Source organism: Falco cherrug, chromosome Z (genome assembly GCF_023634085.1).
Source record: "Falco cherrug isolate bFalChe1 chromosome Z, bFalChe1.pri, whole genome shotgun sequence".
Classification (NCBI taxonomy): Eukaryota; Metazoa; Chordata; class Aves; order Falconiformes; family Falconidae; genus Falco; species Falco cherrug.
The window spans coordinates 879,415-895,546 of record NC_073720.1 but is presented as its reverse complement, the minus strand read 5'-3'; the positions used below and the strand labels follow the sequence as shown (position 1 = coordinate 895,546).

General features: G+C 37.9%; 1 protein-coding gene across 5 annotated transcripts in view; it reads left to right on the top strand.

The window, feature by feature from the left end:
* WDR7 (WD repeat domain 7) overlaps positions 1–16,132 on the top strand; it is a 143,185-nt gene that overhangs the window by 23,851 nt on the left and 103,202 nt on the right. For 4 of the 5 annotated variants that reach the window (XM_027803586.2, XM_055699777.1, XM_055699776.1 and 1 more), the window contains exons 7-15: positions 1,096–1,215; positions 1,419–1,564; positions 2,627–2,729; positions 3,746–3,887; positions 4,426–4,674; positions 6,548–6,768; positions 7,456–7,651; positions 8,793–9,007; positions 15,144–15,913. In XM_027803586.2, the coding sequence (XP_027659387.1) occupies positions 1,096–1,215; positions 1,419–1,564; positions 2,627–2,729; positions 3,746–3,887; positions 4,426–4,674; positions 6,548–6,768; positions 7,456–7,651; positions 8,793–9,007; positions 15,144–15,913 (2,162 nt within the window). The remainder of the gene's footprint in view (positions 1–1,095; positions 1,216–1,418; positions 1,565–2,626; positions 2,730–3,745; positions 3,888–4,425; positions 4,675–6,547; positions 6,769–7,455; positions 7,652–8,792; positions 9,008–15,143; positions 15,914–16,132) is intronic. The other variant, XM_055699778.1, reaches the window with a different exon arrangement.

Here is a 16,132-nt window from a genome sequence, read left to right as displayed (position 1 = left end):
AGTAAAGAGCTGTGATCTAGGACATCTGAGTCCCCACTTCTGCCTTAATTGCCTGGCTATCCTGATTTTTGTCTGCCCTGTCACGATAAGGTAATTTATTATGAAAGTGGAGGGCTCTGTGAAATCTGTTGGAGTGACTAGCATTGCAGAGGGCTCTCTGTAAGTCTCCTGTTCATACATGCAGCAGGGCATCTGCAGCCTTCCATTGTTTCAGCCAGGTTTTTACAACTGTCAGCTAAACTGTTCAGATGATGAATGGCATGGTTGTCCCTCCTTCCTTCAAGGTAGGTATCCCAAGTCACAGGGAAGAGGGACAGTCAGTCAAAATGAGGATTAGTTTGGCAGCTAGTTCGTGTGTGTTCTGGATCTGGAAAGGTTAGCAGCGACCACCCTCAGTACAACCAGAAGAGAAAATTTTGCATTGAGGTGGGCCCAGATGAATTAAGGTACAGCATCGATGTCATAGATCAGTCTGGTACTGGCACTCGGTGGAGGGCGTTTGGCCAAATGGTTAAGAACGCATGCTATCTGAGAGTACTAGATTGAACGTCAGAAGAACATGGTCAGCAGTGACTGAATCTTAACCTCTGGCCAGGGGTCAGTCTACAGCTGAAAACTTTGAGGTGTGAGCATGCTAGTGGAATGAGGAAGGGAAGTCTTGTGTATTCAGCAGTCTGGCACTCTGCCTCCACTGCTGTGCTGGTCACTACTTGCACCTGATTATGGCTATGTACATATGCTCTCTAAATGAAAGTGATAACCTTCTGTCAGCGTCATTTTTGTCTGCCTCTACAAGCCAATTTCTTACCTATCACTTCTTCAGTTCTGCTTTTTCGCACATTTGCTACTCTTGTATTTGTGACAGAGTCTGCTGACTTGACTGTCACAGGGAAGATGGAATTTAAGATGCGATATGCCCATAGGAGTATCAAAATAAAACACTGACAAGCTCATGACTTGAGCAAATTTAAAACCATAGAAATGCCTTTCTTGAAGATGATGTTATTACAGAAGGTAATATTGGGGCCATTTAATTTCAGATTTATAATTTTAAATTAAAACCAGTTAATGTTGTGTGTGTTTGTTTGTTTTTAGGATACAACACCAGTATTTGAAGAGGAGTCAAAACCTATTTATTGTCAAAACTGTCAAAGCATTTCTTTCTGTGCGTTTACGCAGCGGTCGTTGCTGGTAGTGTGTTCCAAATACTGGAGGGTAAGGCAAGCTAGCTGAACAACACCTGGCTGCTTTTCACTTTTCACAGTAGAAGCTGATTTAATTAAATTGCTAGTAAGACCTTTAGATCAAGATGCTCTAAGTCCTTTTAACATGTCTATATTGAAACTGAAATTAGCTGCTGTCTGGGCATTTTAATCTGTAATTGGTTAATGACAACAGACTTCTCTGTTTCTTTTCAGGTTTTTGATGCTGGAGATTATTCCCTCTTATGTTCAGTCCCCAGTGAAAACGATCAGACCTGGACTGGTGGTGACTTTGTGTCAGCTGATAAAGTGATTGTATGGACAGAAGATGGACAAAGCTTCATATATAAATTACCAGCCAGGTACTCAACAATGAGATACTCCCATTTATTTTTTGAGATAAAACCATGAGCAACTGTGAAGAAATACTGAGTGTCTTTGGCTTTTTGTTTTGTTACAAGAGCATATGGATGTTGCAAAAACCAGTATTCTGTGAGCGTATTTTAAAGTGTGTCCCCTAAATGTATGACATTGAAGGAATGCTTAGTAACTTAGATTGCCTCAGCCAAGATTGCTTTGCTATTTTCTGATATGACACTAACTCTTTTTCACTTCCTAATGGAGCTGAGTGTTGGGAAGAGGTGTGTTTTGCTGTGGAAAAAGTGTCATAAATTAAAATATAATTCAAGTATTACCTTAATGATGTCCAGATAAGGAAGAAATTATTTTTGCTATATGGAGTGGAATGTAAATGATGATTGTATTATTCTGACAGAGTACTTTTTTAGACCATTAAGGGAAGGCATGAACAGCTGAGTTTGTGCACGTAGATGTGAAAAAATAAAATTTATTTAAAATTAGATATCCAAGAGGTTAAATAAATGTAGAATGACCAAAGTAAAATCAAAAGCTTTTCTTCTGGTATGCTGATGACATGCAAACACCTCTTTGTTCTGGGTGGAGATGCAGTTTTGTCTTGGAGATTCTTGAATATTCTCACATAAATCATGCGAGAACTCCTTTCTCACCCTCTTATGTGATTAGAGTACAAGGATGCGAGCAGATCTGTCTTGTGATCTGTCAGAGGAATCCTTGGGTCTGGTGTGTTTTGGGTGAGTCTGAGGCCAGATGTATTGAAGTTCAAAACAGACCTAAAGCCAGGTTTCCTTCATTCTTTTTTCCTTCAGTTCTGAACGTGTAGGGGGAATGAGCTTGACACGTTTGGAGCAGTTATTAATTGACAAAGCATATCCTGTACATTAAAATTAGAGTAACAATTGTGCTATACACTGTATAACAACTGGATAAAATGTAATGATTAAGGGCTTGGGGGTTGATTTTGCTTAGTATTACTTAGTTAGCTAGTGCTGTAGTCAGTCACTCTACTAATACAAGGATTTTTACTCCTTTCTCTTAAACCCTAGCTGTCTACCAGCTAGTGATTCATTTCGCAGAGATGTGGGGAAAGCAGTAGAAAATTTAATTCCACCTTTATTGTACAGTGTGTTGGACAGAGCAGATAAACAGGTAAAATATATTTTTAATGAGTTTTTTTATGAACTGTGTTTCTCCTTTAGAGAATTGAAACATGCATACATGATGACCAGTTCTTCTTTTCCAAAGTTAGGCTTTTAGGATTTCTTCTTTTCCTAGAGTAGATGGTGCGATTTCTCTGCTGTTTTGTTTGGTTTTCAGATAAATACAGAGGTTGGTCTCTGGTCAAGTGAAACTTCAGTTTCTATGTACTGACAGTTTATCATTCATCAGTACCTGGAGAATTAGAAGTCAACTCATGATGTGCATTGTAATTAGGCAGTAGCTGAGCAAGAGCCTTTGGAATCACAGCTTTGAATTGGAAAGTTTAAATCCTTGCAAAGTAAAGAAAACAAGATTTTGTAGACAAGGTCTTTTTTGAGCTGTGCTTCACTTTTATATCATGCTGTGAACTGTATCTGCTATAAACTAATACATCTAGGACTGCTGTATGATGTATCTAGCACTTCTACCTATAAGCAACTGTCTGATTTATGAATGCTATTATTACAAGACTATTGTAGGAAACACTTTTTTTATCTTAACAGTTTAATCTGTTGCCAAATTTGGATATTGAAACACTTAACTATTTCTTTTTTTTTTCTTTATGTTGTCAATAGATACTAAAACTTTTTTGCTTCTGTTGTGGACCATGTTCCTCACTGAGTAGTGTAATTTCAGCTCGCCTTTGCAGTTAGAATGTTAACAATTTTAGAATATGCACACACACATATAAAAATTATTCTAAATATGAATATTTAGAACAAAACCAAATATATACAAAAATCTTTTTTCCTCTCCCCTAAACCTTATTTTCTAAGTAACCACAGTTTCTTCTGATTAGTATTGCTGTATTTATTCTTTGTCCTGTAAGAAAGATAAAGCATGAAGTAGCTAGTTTTTGTCCTGCTTCTTTGTAAAGTACAGTGGATTATGTGGGGAAAGTAAATTTTGAGGTTTGTACATGGTTTACGTGTATTCAGAAGTTGTTAATTTATCTTTTTTAACAGCTGCTAATATGTCCTCCAGTTACTCGATTCTTCTGTGGACATAGGGAGTTTTCCTATAAACTGTTAATCCAAGGAGACTCTTCAGGGAGACTGTGTATTTGGAGTGTGCCTGATACTCTTGAACAGCAAGGTAGTGCAAAAGGTATACTTAATTGTCAGTCTTGTTGCAAGTCTTTTAACAGGGGTGTCTAGGTTTTTTGTTACGCATTTTGTTACTGGATAAAGTGCTGCTGCTTTTCCTACAGATCCATGAAGTTGTTTGGGTTTTTTTAATTGTTAGCTTCTTGTAGGAGTTTTAGTAACTTAATTTTTTCATAAATGATCAAAAGCTTAATTTACTCTGAATATTTTTCAGGTTTTTAGCTTTGACTGCTTCATTCCAAACGCTAGCTATGGCCATTGCTGTCTGCTTGTGTAACTTCTTCTTGTAGCTTAAATCATGTATTTTTCTAGTTTCCACATATACCGTTTTCATGTGTTGCTGTAGCTTCACTTACGTAGTTAGTGAATTTATCTCCAGTATGTACCTTTTACTTTGTTCAAAGTGTTGTGATACGGTGTATTTAAACTTCAAGATCTTTTCAGAAAAGCATTTATAACGTCTGTTCTTGATTATTTTTTTTATTTTTATTTTTAATCCTCCTCTCACCTCACCCCTTCCTTCTTTTCTTTTTAAACAGGACTGCAAACAACAACTTCAGTATCCCTCCAGGAAGCTTTTGATAAACTTACTCCTCGCCCTGCTGGGATTATAGACCAACTAAGCTTAATACCAAACATCAATGAACCACTTAAAGTTACAGCCAGCGTGTATATCCCAGCACATGGGCGTTTGGTTTGTGGTCGTGAAGATGGAAGCATTGTTATTGTGCCAGCAACACAAACTGCTGTAGTTCAGCTGCTGCAAGGAGAGCATATGCTCAGGAGAGGTATGCAAGTAAGCTTTTGAAAAGCACAGCTGGATTACCCTGTGCACCTGTCATGAGATACCGTGAAGTAAGAAATAGATTCACAAAGTGAGCATTAAGTCCTTTTACAGATAGAATTCATATAACAGTTTTCTTAACAATTCTGATGCTCGATTATGTAATAAGAAACCTAAGTAATAAATTAACTGTAGCCAGTTTGCATCAATTAGGAGGAAGGAGCAGGAGATACAGTATGTCATGAACTGACCATAAACCCCATTCCCCGCCCCCCTGCACTGCTGGCAGGAGGAGGGAGAAAAAATGGGGAGTGAAGCTAAGCCTGGGAAGAAGGTCTTACCTGTGGGGGTTTTTTAAGATTTGGTTTTATTTCTCGTTATCCTAATGGATTTGATTGGTAGTACACTTGACTTGGGGAAATTAGTTTATTTTGCCTGTGATGGCGATTGCTGAGAGCTATCTAACCCAGTCTTTATATCGACCTGGGAGCCTTTTGTTACGTTTTCTCTCCCCTGCCCAGCCGAGGAGGGTGGTGATGGAGCAGCTTTGGTGGGCACCTGGCCTCCAGCCAGGGTCAAACTGCCACAACAGGGAAAGGCTTGGATATTTCTCCTGGGTTTTTGAGATGCAGTAGCAAAGATATGGTGAGGGACATCTCTTCAGAATCATCCTGGGCACTGTGCTCAGCTGGGTTATTAGTGTGCCTGTGAAGAGCTCCTTGGGAAAATCATACATCTAACAGAGAATTCCTTCTTCTATATTGTGTAGTTAGTTGCCTGCTATAGGTTGGCCTGCTCTTGTATATTTCTGTTCCAGATGTTGTTAATACTTTTGTGATCATAGCTGCAAAAAAATATTTGGGTTTTGATGTTTCTAAGTGTTGCTAAATCATGTAAATATTTTTTCTGGAAATACACATACGAGCTTGTCAGTTATATACAAGGCTGTTGGTTGTGCTGTTTCCATTATATGAGTTACTTTGTATAACTTTCTACAAATACTGTCTTTTTCTTCATGTGAAGTTGAATTGCCTTGAAGCTGATGCATTATTCCACAAATAAGCATTGGTGATTCCTACACTCATAAAAACACAGAAGTGCCTGTATGTATTCTACTTAAAGTTTGCTCTGCTTGGTAGAAAGCATAATCATGTAGAGGAAAAAAATTCCACTACACCATGCAGATATTGCATAGAATACTTGATCATGATATTTAATTTACTGGCCCATTTTGTTAAATTTGCCATCTGAAAAGACAGGGTTTTCTCATATCTTTTGCTGTAGTTAACACCTTACAATGAGAATGATATAACTGATGTATTTGATCTCAGTGAACAGAAGTCTCTCCATTCTTGCTTTGTGTTCACAAAAATTATTTTCCTTTTTAAATTTAAATTTGATGCCATTAACTTATTCTGCACAGGCACCAAATGCATAACACTGCAGACCTGCATGTTGCTGTTGTGGCCAGTGCAGAGTAAGATTATGCAATTTTGCTGGTTCTGGTCCTCTTGGTTATAACCCTGGATAAATTAGTGTTTGAGGGGGAAGAGAGTTTACTTTTTCACACCTTTGTGGCCTTTTAAAGTATTTTTTTTCTGGGATGTTTTTGGGGAGAGGAGACTTTTAAGACAACTGAATTACTTTAAAGTGACTTTGTACAGTAAGGCAAAAGGAGTTATTTGGTCCATGTCCAGTAAGAAAAAATATGAACACTTCAAAATATATGTCTAATCCTCTAAGAGCTTCTGTCAAAAAATGCCGTATGCCTGTATTATTTTTTTTTCCTGGTTAAATCAAGAACAGTGTTTCGGATCGTTACTGAATTACATCTTTTTCCCTCTTCTTGTCTTTTCCCCCTTTCCCCCATTCCTCAGGTTGGCCACCTCACCGGACTCTCAGAGGCCATCGAAACAAAATTACATGTTTGCTGTACCCTCATCAGGTTTCTTCTCGTTATGATCAAAGGTATTTGATCTCAGGTGGTGTGGATTTCTCAGTCATCCTATGGGATGTATTTTCTGGAGAGATGAAACATATCTTCTGTGTACATGGGGGAGAAATTACACAACTTCTAGTTCCACCAGAAAACTGTAGTGTAAGTTTTACATAATATGTCTGATAACCTGTTTTGTGTTTTCCGTAAATGGTACGGTTCCTCAATTCCGTGACAATGTGAGTGAAATATGAAACACTGAGAAGGTAGCACTGACCCAATGCGTAACTCTTGCAGACACTTAAAAAGAGCTTAATTGTTCTGTTAATCTTGGCTTTTTTTGCATCATGTATGCTACGTACAGGATAAAAATTGTGGAAAAAGTGGATATTAAAACCTAGGTAGCTAGGGAAATGCTTAGCATTTTAATACAGCATTAACAGTGAGAGAGGATTTCCATGACGTGGAAGCAGTCTTTCTCCCTGAAGGTGTTGGCGAATGTGGTAGGCCATGGATTTTAAAGGCGATTTTGTATCTCATAACTTGGATGAGTAGAATTGAATGAACTAAATGACATTGATTTTCCATGGTTTCTCTTCTTTGATCAGCAAAACAGGTTTTAACACCTGTTTGCTCTTTATGATCTGCAAGAGGCTGGATTCAAGAGAATTTCTGCAAGTGCAATTCTGTTTCTAGTGACCTCAGTGGGTTTAACCATAGATTTGTGTGCCTAGCTTTTGTTTATAAAATAGGTTGTTGATCGCCATGCTTGGTCCAGTGAATGAGAGATTATTAAACACAAACTCTGCATTATGATTAAGATTTCTTTTTTTTTTTTTCTTTTACTAGGCAAGAGTCCAGCACTGTATTTGCTCTGTTGCCAGTGATCATTCAGTAGGTCTTCTGAGTCTGCGGGAAAAAAAATGCATCATGCTGGCATCCCGTCACCTTTTCCCTATTCAAGTAATAAAATGGAGGCCTTCTGATGATTACCTCGTGGTAGGATGTTCAGATGGGTCTGTGTACGTTTGGCAAATGGATACTGGTAAGGTTAAGTTCAAAGACATTGATTAAACAATTTTATATATATGGTTATAGTTTTGTGTAAGTTGCATCTGAGAGAAGAGTTTCAAATTTTTTGCACACTTTCCACATTCCCAAAAATCTGTAGATTATGTAACCTTTTTTAAAATACATATTTCAGTATTTGGAATAACTCATTTAGTTTTGGAGAAGTATAGCTTGCTGTGGCTGTTTCTCCTCCTACATGTTTTCCTAGTCATCTTCAGAGAAACCAATTAAGATACTGGCCTGCACTTAGAGCGTCCTCTCAGTGTATTAGTAACTGTGCTTCCCCAGCAATTTTCCTGAAAGCTTGGTGTAGAAGTGCAGCACCTTGAATCTACAATATTTTCATCATCTGCAGAGTGAAGAAAGTGTTTGTCTGTTGTTTTGTATTGTTTGTTTTGTTGTTTGCTTGGTTTTGTTGTGTTTTTAAAAAAGGGACTAATGCTTAATTTAGAAGAAACTGAAAATGAGTCAACAGAATGGACAACATGGAATAAAATATAAACAGCTTTGTTGGAGAAAAATCTGTGATATTTGAAAGGAAGACAGTGAGGGTAAAAAAAGCATCAGAATATATGCATTATGTAATTACCTTTTAACTCCTTAACTCACTGTAGTTTTGTGGTTAAAAAAACCCACAAACCTACGATAATGTCTGAATATTATTTTCAGCTTATTGTGAAAACTAGATGAGAATGGGTTTTGATTCAAGCTCTAGGAAGCAAAGAGGAACCTGAGATACATTGTGGAAAACTTAATCCATGCAGGTAGTTGGGTGAGAAAGAGAATTAAAAATGATTGAAAACAGCCATCTGCTAAAAATGTTGAGCAACTGTAGTCATTGCTCTCTGGTCAGTACAGAATCACGTCTTGGGTTTTTTAAACTCGTCTTGATTTTTTGTTAATGTCTTTTTTTCCTTACACACTTCAACTTCATGGAAATTTAGGGAAATTCTGTGCCTTTAGGAATATTAGTTCTAAAAATAGCTGTTAACACAACAAAGTTTTATGCATTGCATCCTGTGATGTAAATTATTTTCACCATTGTTGTACTTGAGATACTTTGGACATTCTGAACTGCTTCTGCTTAAACTCCATGCTTTTCAAAATATTTGCAGGTGCGCTGGACAGGTGTGTGATGGGAATAACAGCAGTGGAAATTCTGAATGCCTGTGACGAGGCAGTCCCAGCAGCTGTGGACTCCCTGAGCCATCCTGCCGTCAACCTGAAACAGGCAATGACTAGGCGTAGTCTGGCTGCTCTGAAAAACGTGGCACATCAGAAACTACAGACTCTTGCCACTAATCTACTTGCTTCTGAAGCATCTGATAAGGTAAGCTGTGTATCAGTTTGTTTTTAGTGCAGTACCTGAAACATTTATTTCCATAAATAATTGAATGAAATATGGGAATTCTTCATCGTTGTAACGGAAAGGTTATTATTCAAAGCTGTGTGAAATTTTATTAAAGACATAAACTAGCTTTGCCTGGCCTTGGGTCAGTCCTAGGAGTTCACTGTCCTTGAACAAAAAGTATCAGCTGCATTCAGCATTGTTGTGCAGCTTCCAGTGCAGGTGGTATCTAGAGTTATATTTTCAAACCACATTTTACTTACATTTTTTTCTATTTTCTGCTTTCAGTTGTTGTGGTTTTCCTTGCTGGAGTCTAATGCTTTTAAGCTTCCTCTTCACTGTCTCTTAACTCTGTACTGCTTTCACTGTCTTAACCTCTAGTTCTTACCGAACCTGGAGAATATGCACCAGATATATTGCTACCTATCTAGAAAGAGGGGAATTTATTTTTAATGTCAACCAACACAATCTCTTCCATACCTCTCTGAATATCGTTTCCCATTAATGTTACTGTTCGTAATGCTACCTGCCTCTTCACATGCGTTCTGCTGTTACGGGTTTTTTTCAGGTTCAGTTTATTTAAAATCTGACTTCAGCAGCATTTCACAGAATCAGGAATATTTGCTCAATTATATAGGTTCTGTTAATTTGTAGTATTGATGGGTAGACAAGAAACCAGCCTGCGATCCGTATCAATCAAAAGCAAGTCTCACCCTTTTTGTTTTGTGCTAACTTTAAGGAATGGAACTGGCATTGATTTGTTTTTTACCTCTTCCCACCCACCACGTTGGGCATGCTTTATGCACTCGTGCAAATGTTCCTGAAGGTGGAGCTACAGCTTGAGTTTATTTTACTTTGATAACTGTTGCTGTGACAGTTCAGAAAAAGTATTACTGAAATATATATACAAATAGATATAAATGGAGCCAAAGTAATTTCAATGCTAAAAAATAATTACAGTTTGAGAAAGACTTTTAAGTGTTTAATGCCAGAATATATTGAGCTGAGCTTAGCTGATTCCTAAATCACAAAACATAATTTCAAAAGTCCTTGAATATTAAGCAATGAAATATTTACAGATGGTTCCATTTGAATTCATCACTTAGTAACTTGTTAAAAGCACTCATTAGCTGTTCATGAGCACCATATGTCAATGTATAGATAAAGTGTATAAGCCATGGTATGTAAACATGTGTTCATTCAACACAAAACTTGACAGTGTGTGTATATGGATGTTACAACTGGCTACTTTCCAATCTGAGCAATGAGCAAATGCTCATATTAAGAACTCTGGTAAGCAGACCCTTCTGGTAATATCATAATGTAAGAGTTGTTCAGGTATTAGAGCAATAGCAGGATGGTGAGCCTGCATGTTGATCTCTGGAGGCAGAGGATGATTCTTCTCTACTCAGGTTGTTATTGCACAAGTGGGAAGCACCTTAAATATTTTGAGATGCGGGGGGCATTCCTTTTTGAAGTAGGAATGATCTCTTTCTCTGAATCGGTATCTCACAATAAGAAGTAACTTGGATTTCAGATTGTTATTAAGTAATTTTTACGTTATAGCATTAATTTTATTATTCTGAAGAGCAAATGGAGTGCCATATGACATGTACCCCAGGAAAAGATAGTACCATGTAAAAATTTTAAGGAACTTCACTATGAGAGTAGAACAGTGCAAGAGTCAGTTCTTAATATCCTGTTAATTTTAATGTGCCACATTTTTTCAGTTTGGTGGACTTGGACTGACCATTTTGAAAACTAATGCGCAGCTGACAGCATCACAGATCTGGTAGAGATGGGGGGAAAAAAGCCAAGAGTAACTTTTAGAAATAGGCTTAAGTATTGATGGTGGTTTAGCTGGTGGGCTCAGTACCGTATCAGTGCAGATAAGAGAGCTGAAGGAAGAACTTTCTCTTGGTCGTCATGTATTTTTTTGTTTTGGCCAAATGTGGAGAAAAGTTGTGACCTTGTGAGGGTTTTACAAACTTTGTCACAGAAAGAATGTGACCCCCAACATATAAGTTTTTATCTTTCTGTTAATTTTGCATTTCCTTCTATTAATCTTTATCTTGAAGGAAACTGGGAAAAATATCCTTGTAGCTGTGTGTTAAAGGAGTATGCAAGAGGCTTTCCTTTCCCTGAGCCCTTTGTGCTGGTGGATCCTGCTCTGGGCAGGGGAGTGGGTTAGAGGATGGCCAAGCTAGCCGTCCTGCGGCTGTCTTGCTTACAGTTCCTCTTAGCAGCGATTCCAGTACACTGCCGTGCATCGTAACTTTTTTCCTAATAAAGACCTGTCAGAGCAGACGGGTATTAAGTTTGTTTAGTGTATCAATGCCATTCAAAAATGGTGGCTGAGTCCAAACAAAAAGAGCTTGTGTTTCTGTCACCTTTCCCTTCCCGTTCAGGCAGTGCTAAGGCAGCAGCAGCCTGGGCTGTGGCCAGCAGGGAGCAGCAGCACCCTGCCCCCAGCCACTTGCTGCCTTGGCTTCTGTCACGTCTTCATTTCTTTTGCCACCTTCTGTCACATTCGGTTTGGAAAAGAAATGTCACTTAGGGAGAGCACACCTCAAAATACCGCCATCATGGTTCTACAAATAGATGAATAGACATGTGCTCAGACTTGGGTGCAGCCAGTGTGGCTGTGCACGTACATAAATATGAATGTTGCATTTGTACGTGCTGTGCAAACGTACATCTATGTGCAGGTTCCTCACATCCAGTGAAGGTGTTGCTACCTGCAAAGGCACGATACACAGCACAGAAAAATGTGTTCTGTACCATGATGATGTTCATGGTATGGAATATAGTAGGTCGGTGGTGATTAATAGCTAAAATATTCTGGTTATGTTGCTGCTTTTAATTTTACTATTGTGCCCGCTACCAGAGACGATTTAATAAAAAGTTACCTGCATTACACTCAGAGAAAATAACTAGATTTTTTTCTATAAGGAATGTGTGAATAAATCAGTGCATTGTAGAACATAACTTGCAGCTGTAGTTTATTGATACTTAATTATTTCTGTTCTGGTTTCAATTATTCATTATTAGCTTCTCATGGCAAATTTATGTAATAAGCATAGTTTATTCATTCTCTGAGCTGACCACTAAGAAAGGAGCAGAATTTGGCTAGTTCCTTTAGTTCTGATTGTGTTAGGCCCTGGCTGTTTGTCTGGCATGGTGAGCTAGACCACACCACAGCTCCTCCGAGAAATGCAAGGACAAGGAGTAAGGAGGATGGTCTCTGTTTAATTTTTTTTTCATAATCCCTCTGACCAAATGTGAATTTTCATTCCGGTAGTAGCTTAACTTCATTACATAAGTGAAATTAATTTTAATTTGAGGAAAGACAGAAGAAAAATCATTTGATTCTAGCAGTATAGCAGATGATATTGAAGACTTTGCCAGGTCTGCATTCCGTTGTTGGAGAGTCTTTTGATATGTTTTGAATATTGCTCTGTGTGTGTGTGTATGCTTTTCATATCTTGTTGGTTTGTTACAAAGTGAGTGCATTGGAATAATGTAAAATATATACGTGCATTTGCTGAGAATCATCCTCTGAAAGTGAACAAGAACTACTGAGTGCAGCAAGCAAACAAATAATTGTACTTGCTCTTCTCCGCTTCAGCTCCATACAGTAAAATACACATGGGTATTCATTCTAAGCAAAATATGAGCAGCCTTAAGAGCCTGCAAATTAAAGTATTAGTGTGGCAGAAAAATTAAGATTACGATATCAAATAAGACTAACATAGTGGATTGCTTTAGATAAACACACTTTGTGTATATTATGTTTAGACAGGTTTAAGGAGCAGTGTCTTGCTCTTCATTTTTCCCCCTGAGCCTTTTGGTGTGAAACAGTCAAAGGCAGAGGTTACTCTTGCATTGCTCCAAAGCAGCAGTCAGAAATGAATCGCGAGGAAGCTGTGGCTCTATCATCAGCTGCTCTTGATGGCAGGTCAGGGTACTAGAGCCTCCTCTGAGCCCATCACTTTCCAAATACAATGTAAAACTTTGGAGAGGTCAGGTTTTCCTCTGAAAATGTTTTACTATAAAAAGCAATCTTACAGTCTTCAGGGATGTACAGCAACTAATAGCAACAGAAAAAGCAGAGTGCTTTATGAGAGACAAATCTGTGTGACTGAGAACCTTGAGTATGCTAATTTCAAAGCAGGTACAGACAGCGGAACAGCAATTGAACATGTGATGGGTAATCTTTCATGCCAACAGCATTTTGGGGGTCTTTACAGTTACAGTGGGAAAGGAATATATAAAAATTACTTATGTTTTTAAACATGTGCTATGAAATTTTTACAAAACCTAAAGCAGCCAAATAGTTGTAGGACTACAAATGCTTACTGGCTTGACAGAAGTCCTTGAGAAATAATAAATGGTACATATGCATGCCCAATGCATTTCTAAGGTGTTAAGCAGAATATACATTTGTTTCTATAGTAGAATATTAATTTGATTCACAGTGATAAGTACATTTATTAGTATTCAGAAGTAGAAGGAAAGGGGTTGAAAAATACAAGATAATGGGTGTTGGTAGAAATAATGTAGTTTTGCAGCTTGGCAGATTCCTCAGGAATGGCCATTCCTACTGATGCAGGGTATTTAAGGCTTCATAAGATGTGCTTCAGGTCAGGGAACAAAGGAAGCAATATATCAGGGTACATATAGAATAGGGGGAAAACCTATTAGGGATTCAGGTATATATACAGTAAGTTCAGATTTTTGTGTCATATATAGTGTATTATTTATATAGACTATATGTATTTATAGTGTATGTGTCTATATATATGCATACCTATTTGTACATATATACAGTGCATATATAGGAACTGCAAGCCCTGTTAATTTCTAAGTAACTATCCTGCTGTAAAATGTGCTTTTGTGGTTTAAAAAAGACCCCAGAGAAAGGCAATTTTAGACTGCCAAACTGAAAGAGTTCGTATTAATGTTAAGGCTGTTGAGTTACAGATGAGAAAAGATATAGGAGCCTTGACTGCATTGCTTTTATTGGGTTTTTTGGGTTAATTCTACTTTCAGTAAAGGCTGATGTTTTCGAAACAAACGATTCAGCCTCTGTAAGTTGTAGAGGAAGTACCACCTCTCCTGCTGCTCTTGTTAAGACCCGTGTAGGGTAATGGGGTTTATGTGCTCCCTTAGCCTTAGCTGCCAGGTGAGCACAGGGTTTAACTTCTGCAGTGACTAACGCAACACCGGGAACATTTCTTCATCACGGAACCTGGGAACTGCTTCTCCTGGATGGTTTTCTTGCTCTGACTTTGTATTTCTGTGCATCAAACATGATTGGTCAACCTTACGCCTTTCAGGCTGTTAATTCTCCTGGTTTGCAATTAGTATTTTACTTACATCTCAACAGAGGTTATTTCTGTTGAAAGATTCTCTTTCACTGTTTTGGGGAAACCAAGGACTTGAGCGTAACTTTCGTTAGGAAGAGTAAGGTTCTCACAATACTTACATTCATTTTGTCCAATCGCCGCTTCTGACTTTTTTCTGCTTTTATCCCCTTACATTTACTTTTTTTTTTTCTTTTTCTTCTCCCTTGGGAGGAGGGGAAGGAGGAGGAAGATGGACTCAAGTAGCGAAGTGAACAAGCAACAAGCTAATTACATATCTGGACAAATTTATTAGTAGATTATTTAGTAGATTATTCATTTTCCAATGGCTTAAATTGATACTATATTTCAGTATCTACATATGAAATACTTAATGTGTTTTAAGTTTCATAATAAAATAATGACATTTTATTGTTCCTTGGAGTATAACTATTATCTTCTAGAATTCAGGAGAAAGAAATGCGAACTTCTGTCTTACCTAGAGAGCTCTATTTTTCTCATAAACTTCTGCAAGTAAAATTTCTGTATTTTAGGGTTGTAACACTTGATCACAAATCTGAAATTCCTGACATTGTGGAAAGTGCTGTAAAATTCTTCACTGAGGTTCTCATAACATGTTTTATACCCATGTGAGTTTTCAACTTTTGATCATTCACAGCTTCTTTAATCTGTGAATTAAGTTTGTGAAAAGTGTTAACAAAGTAGTCCAATTGAAATTTCAATTTTTTTTTCCTTTTTTTTTTTTTCTTCAGGGGAATTTACCTAAATATTCACATAACTCCCTTATGGTTCAAGCTATAAAGACTAACTTAACAGATCCAGATATACACGTGCTCTTCTTTGATGTAGAAGCCCTGATTATTCAGCTGCTGACTGAGGAGGCCTCCAGACCCAATACTGCCCTCATTTCTCCAGAGAATTTACAGAAAGCCTCTGGCGGGTCTGACAAAGGAGGCTCCTTTTTGACTGGTAAACGAGCAGCTGTCCTCTTCCAGCAGGTCAAGGAAACAATCAAAGAGAATATAAAAGAGCATCTTCTTGACGATGAAGATGAGGATGAAGAATCGATAAGGCAGAGGAGAGAAGATGGTGACCCAGAATATCGCTCTAGCAAATCTAAACCATTAACTTTGTTAGAATATAATCTAACCATGGATACAGCAAAGCTTTTTATGTCCTGTCTTCATGCCTGGGGCCTGAATTCTGTTCTAGATGAGCTTTGCCTTGAGCGTCTTGGGATGCTGAAGCCACACTGTTCAGTGTCCTTTGGCCTCCTGTCTAGAGGAGGCCACATGTCTCTGATGCTTCCTGGCTACAACCAGCCTGTAGGCAAACTGGCATATGATAGTGTGGAGTTAGGAAGGAAAATGTCCGTTACGGAAGGACTGGGAAAGGGGACGTATGGTGTATCGCGTGCCGTCACCACTCAGCACCTCCTCTCTGTTATCTCACTGGCCAACACATTGATGAGTATGACCAATGCCACTTTTATTGGAGACCACATGAAGAAAGGTCCGACCAGGTATGGCAAATACTCGTTTAACTTGTGATAAATTCTTTCAGAGTCTATGTTTTAATACAGCATTTTATTTTGTTTAATTTTGCTGTGGGGTTTGACGTATTAAATGGATATGAAAACCTTTGGTACCTAGATGGAATTGAGTGTTTTTCTTCTTTATTGAACATAGTATTTTTTTATGCCAAGATAACCATGTTGCTTTGGAGTTACTTAACTTACAAC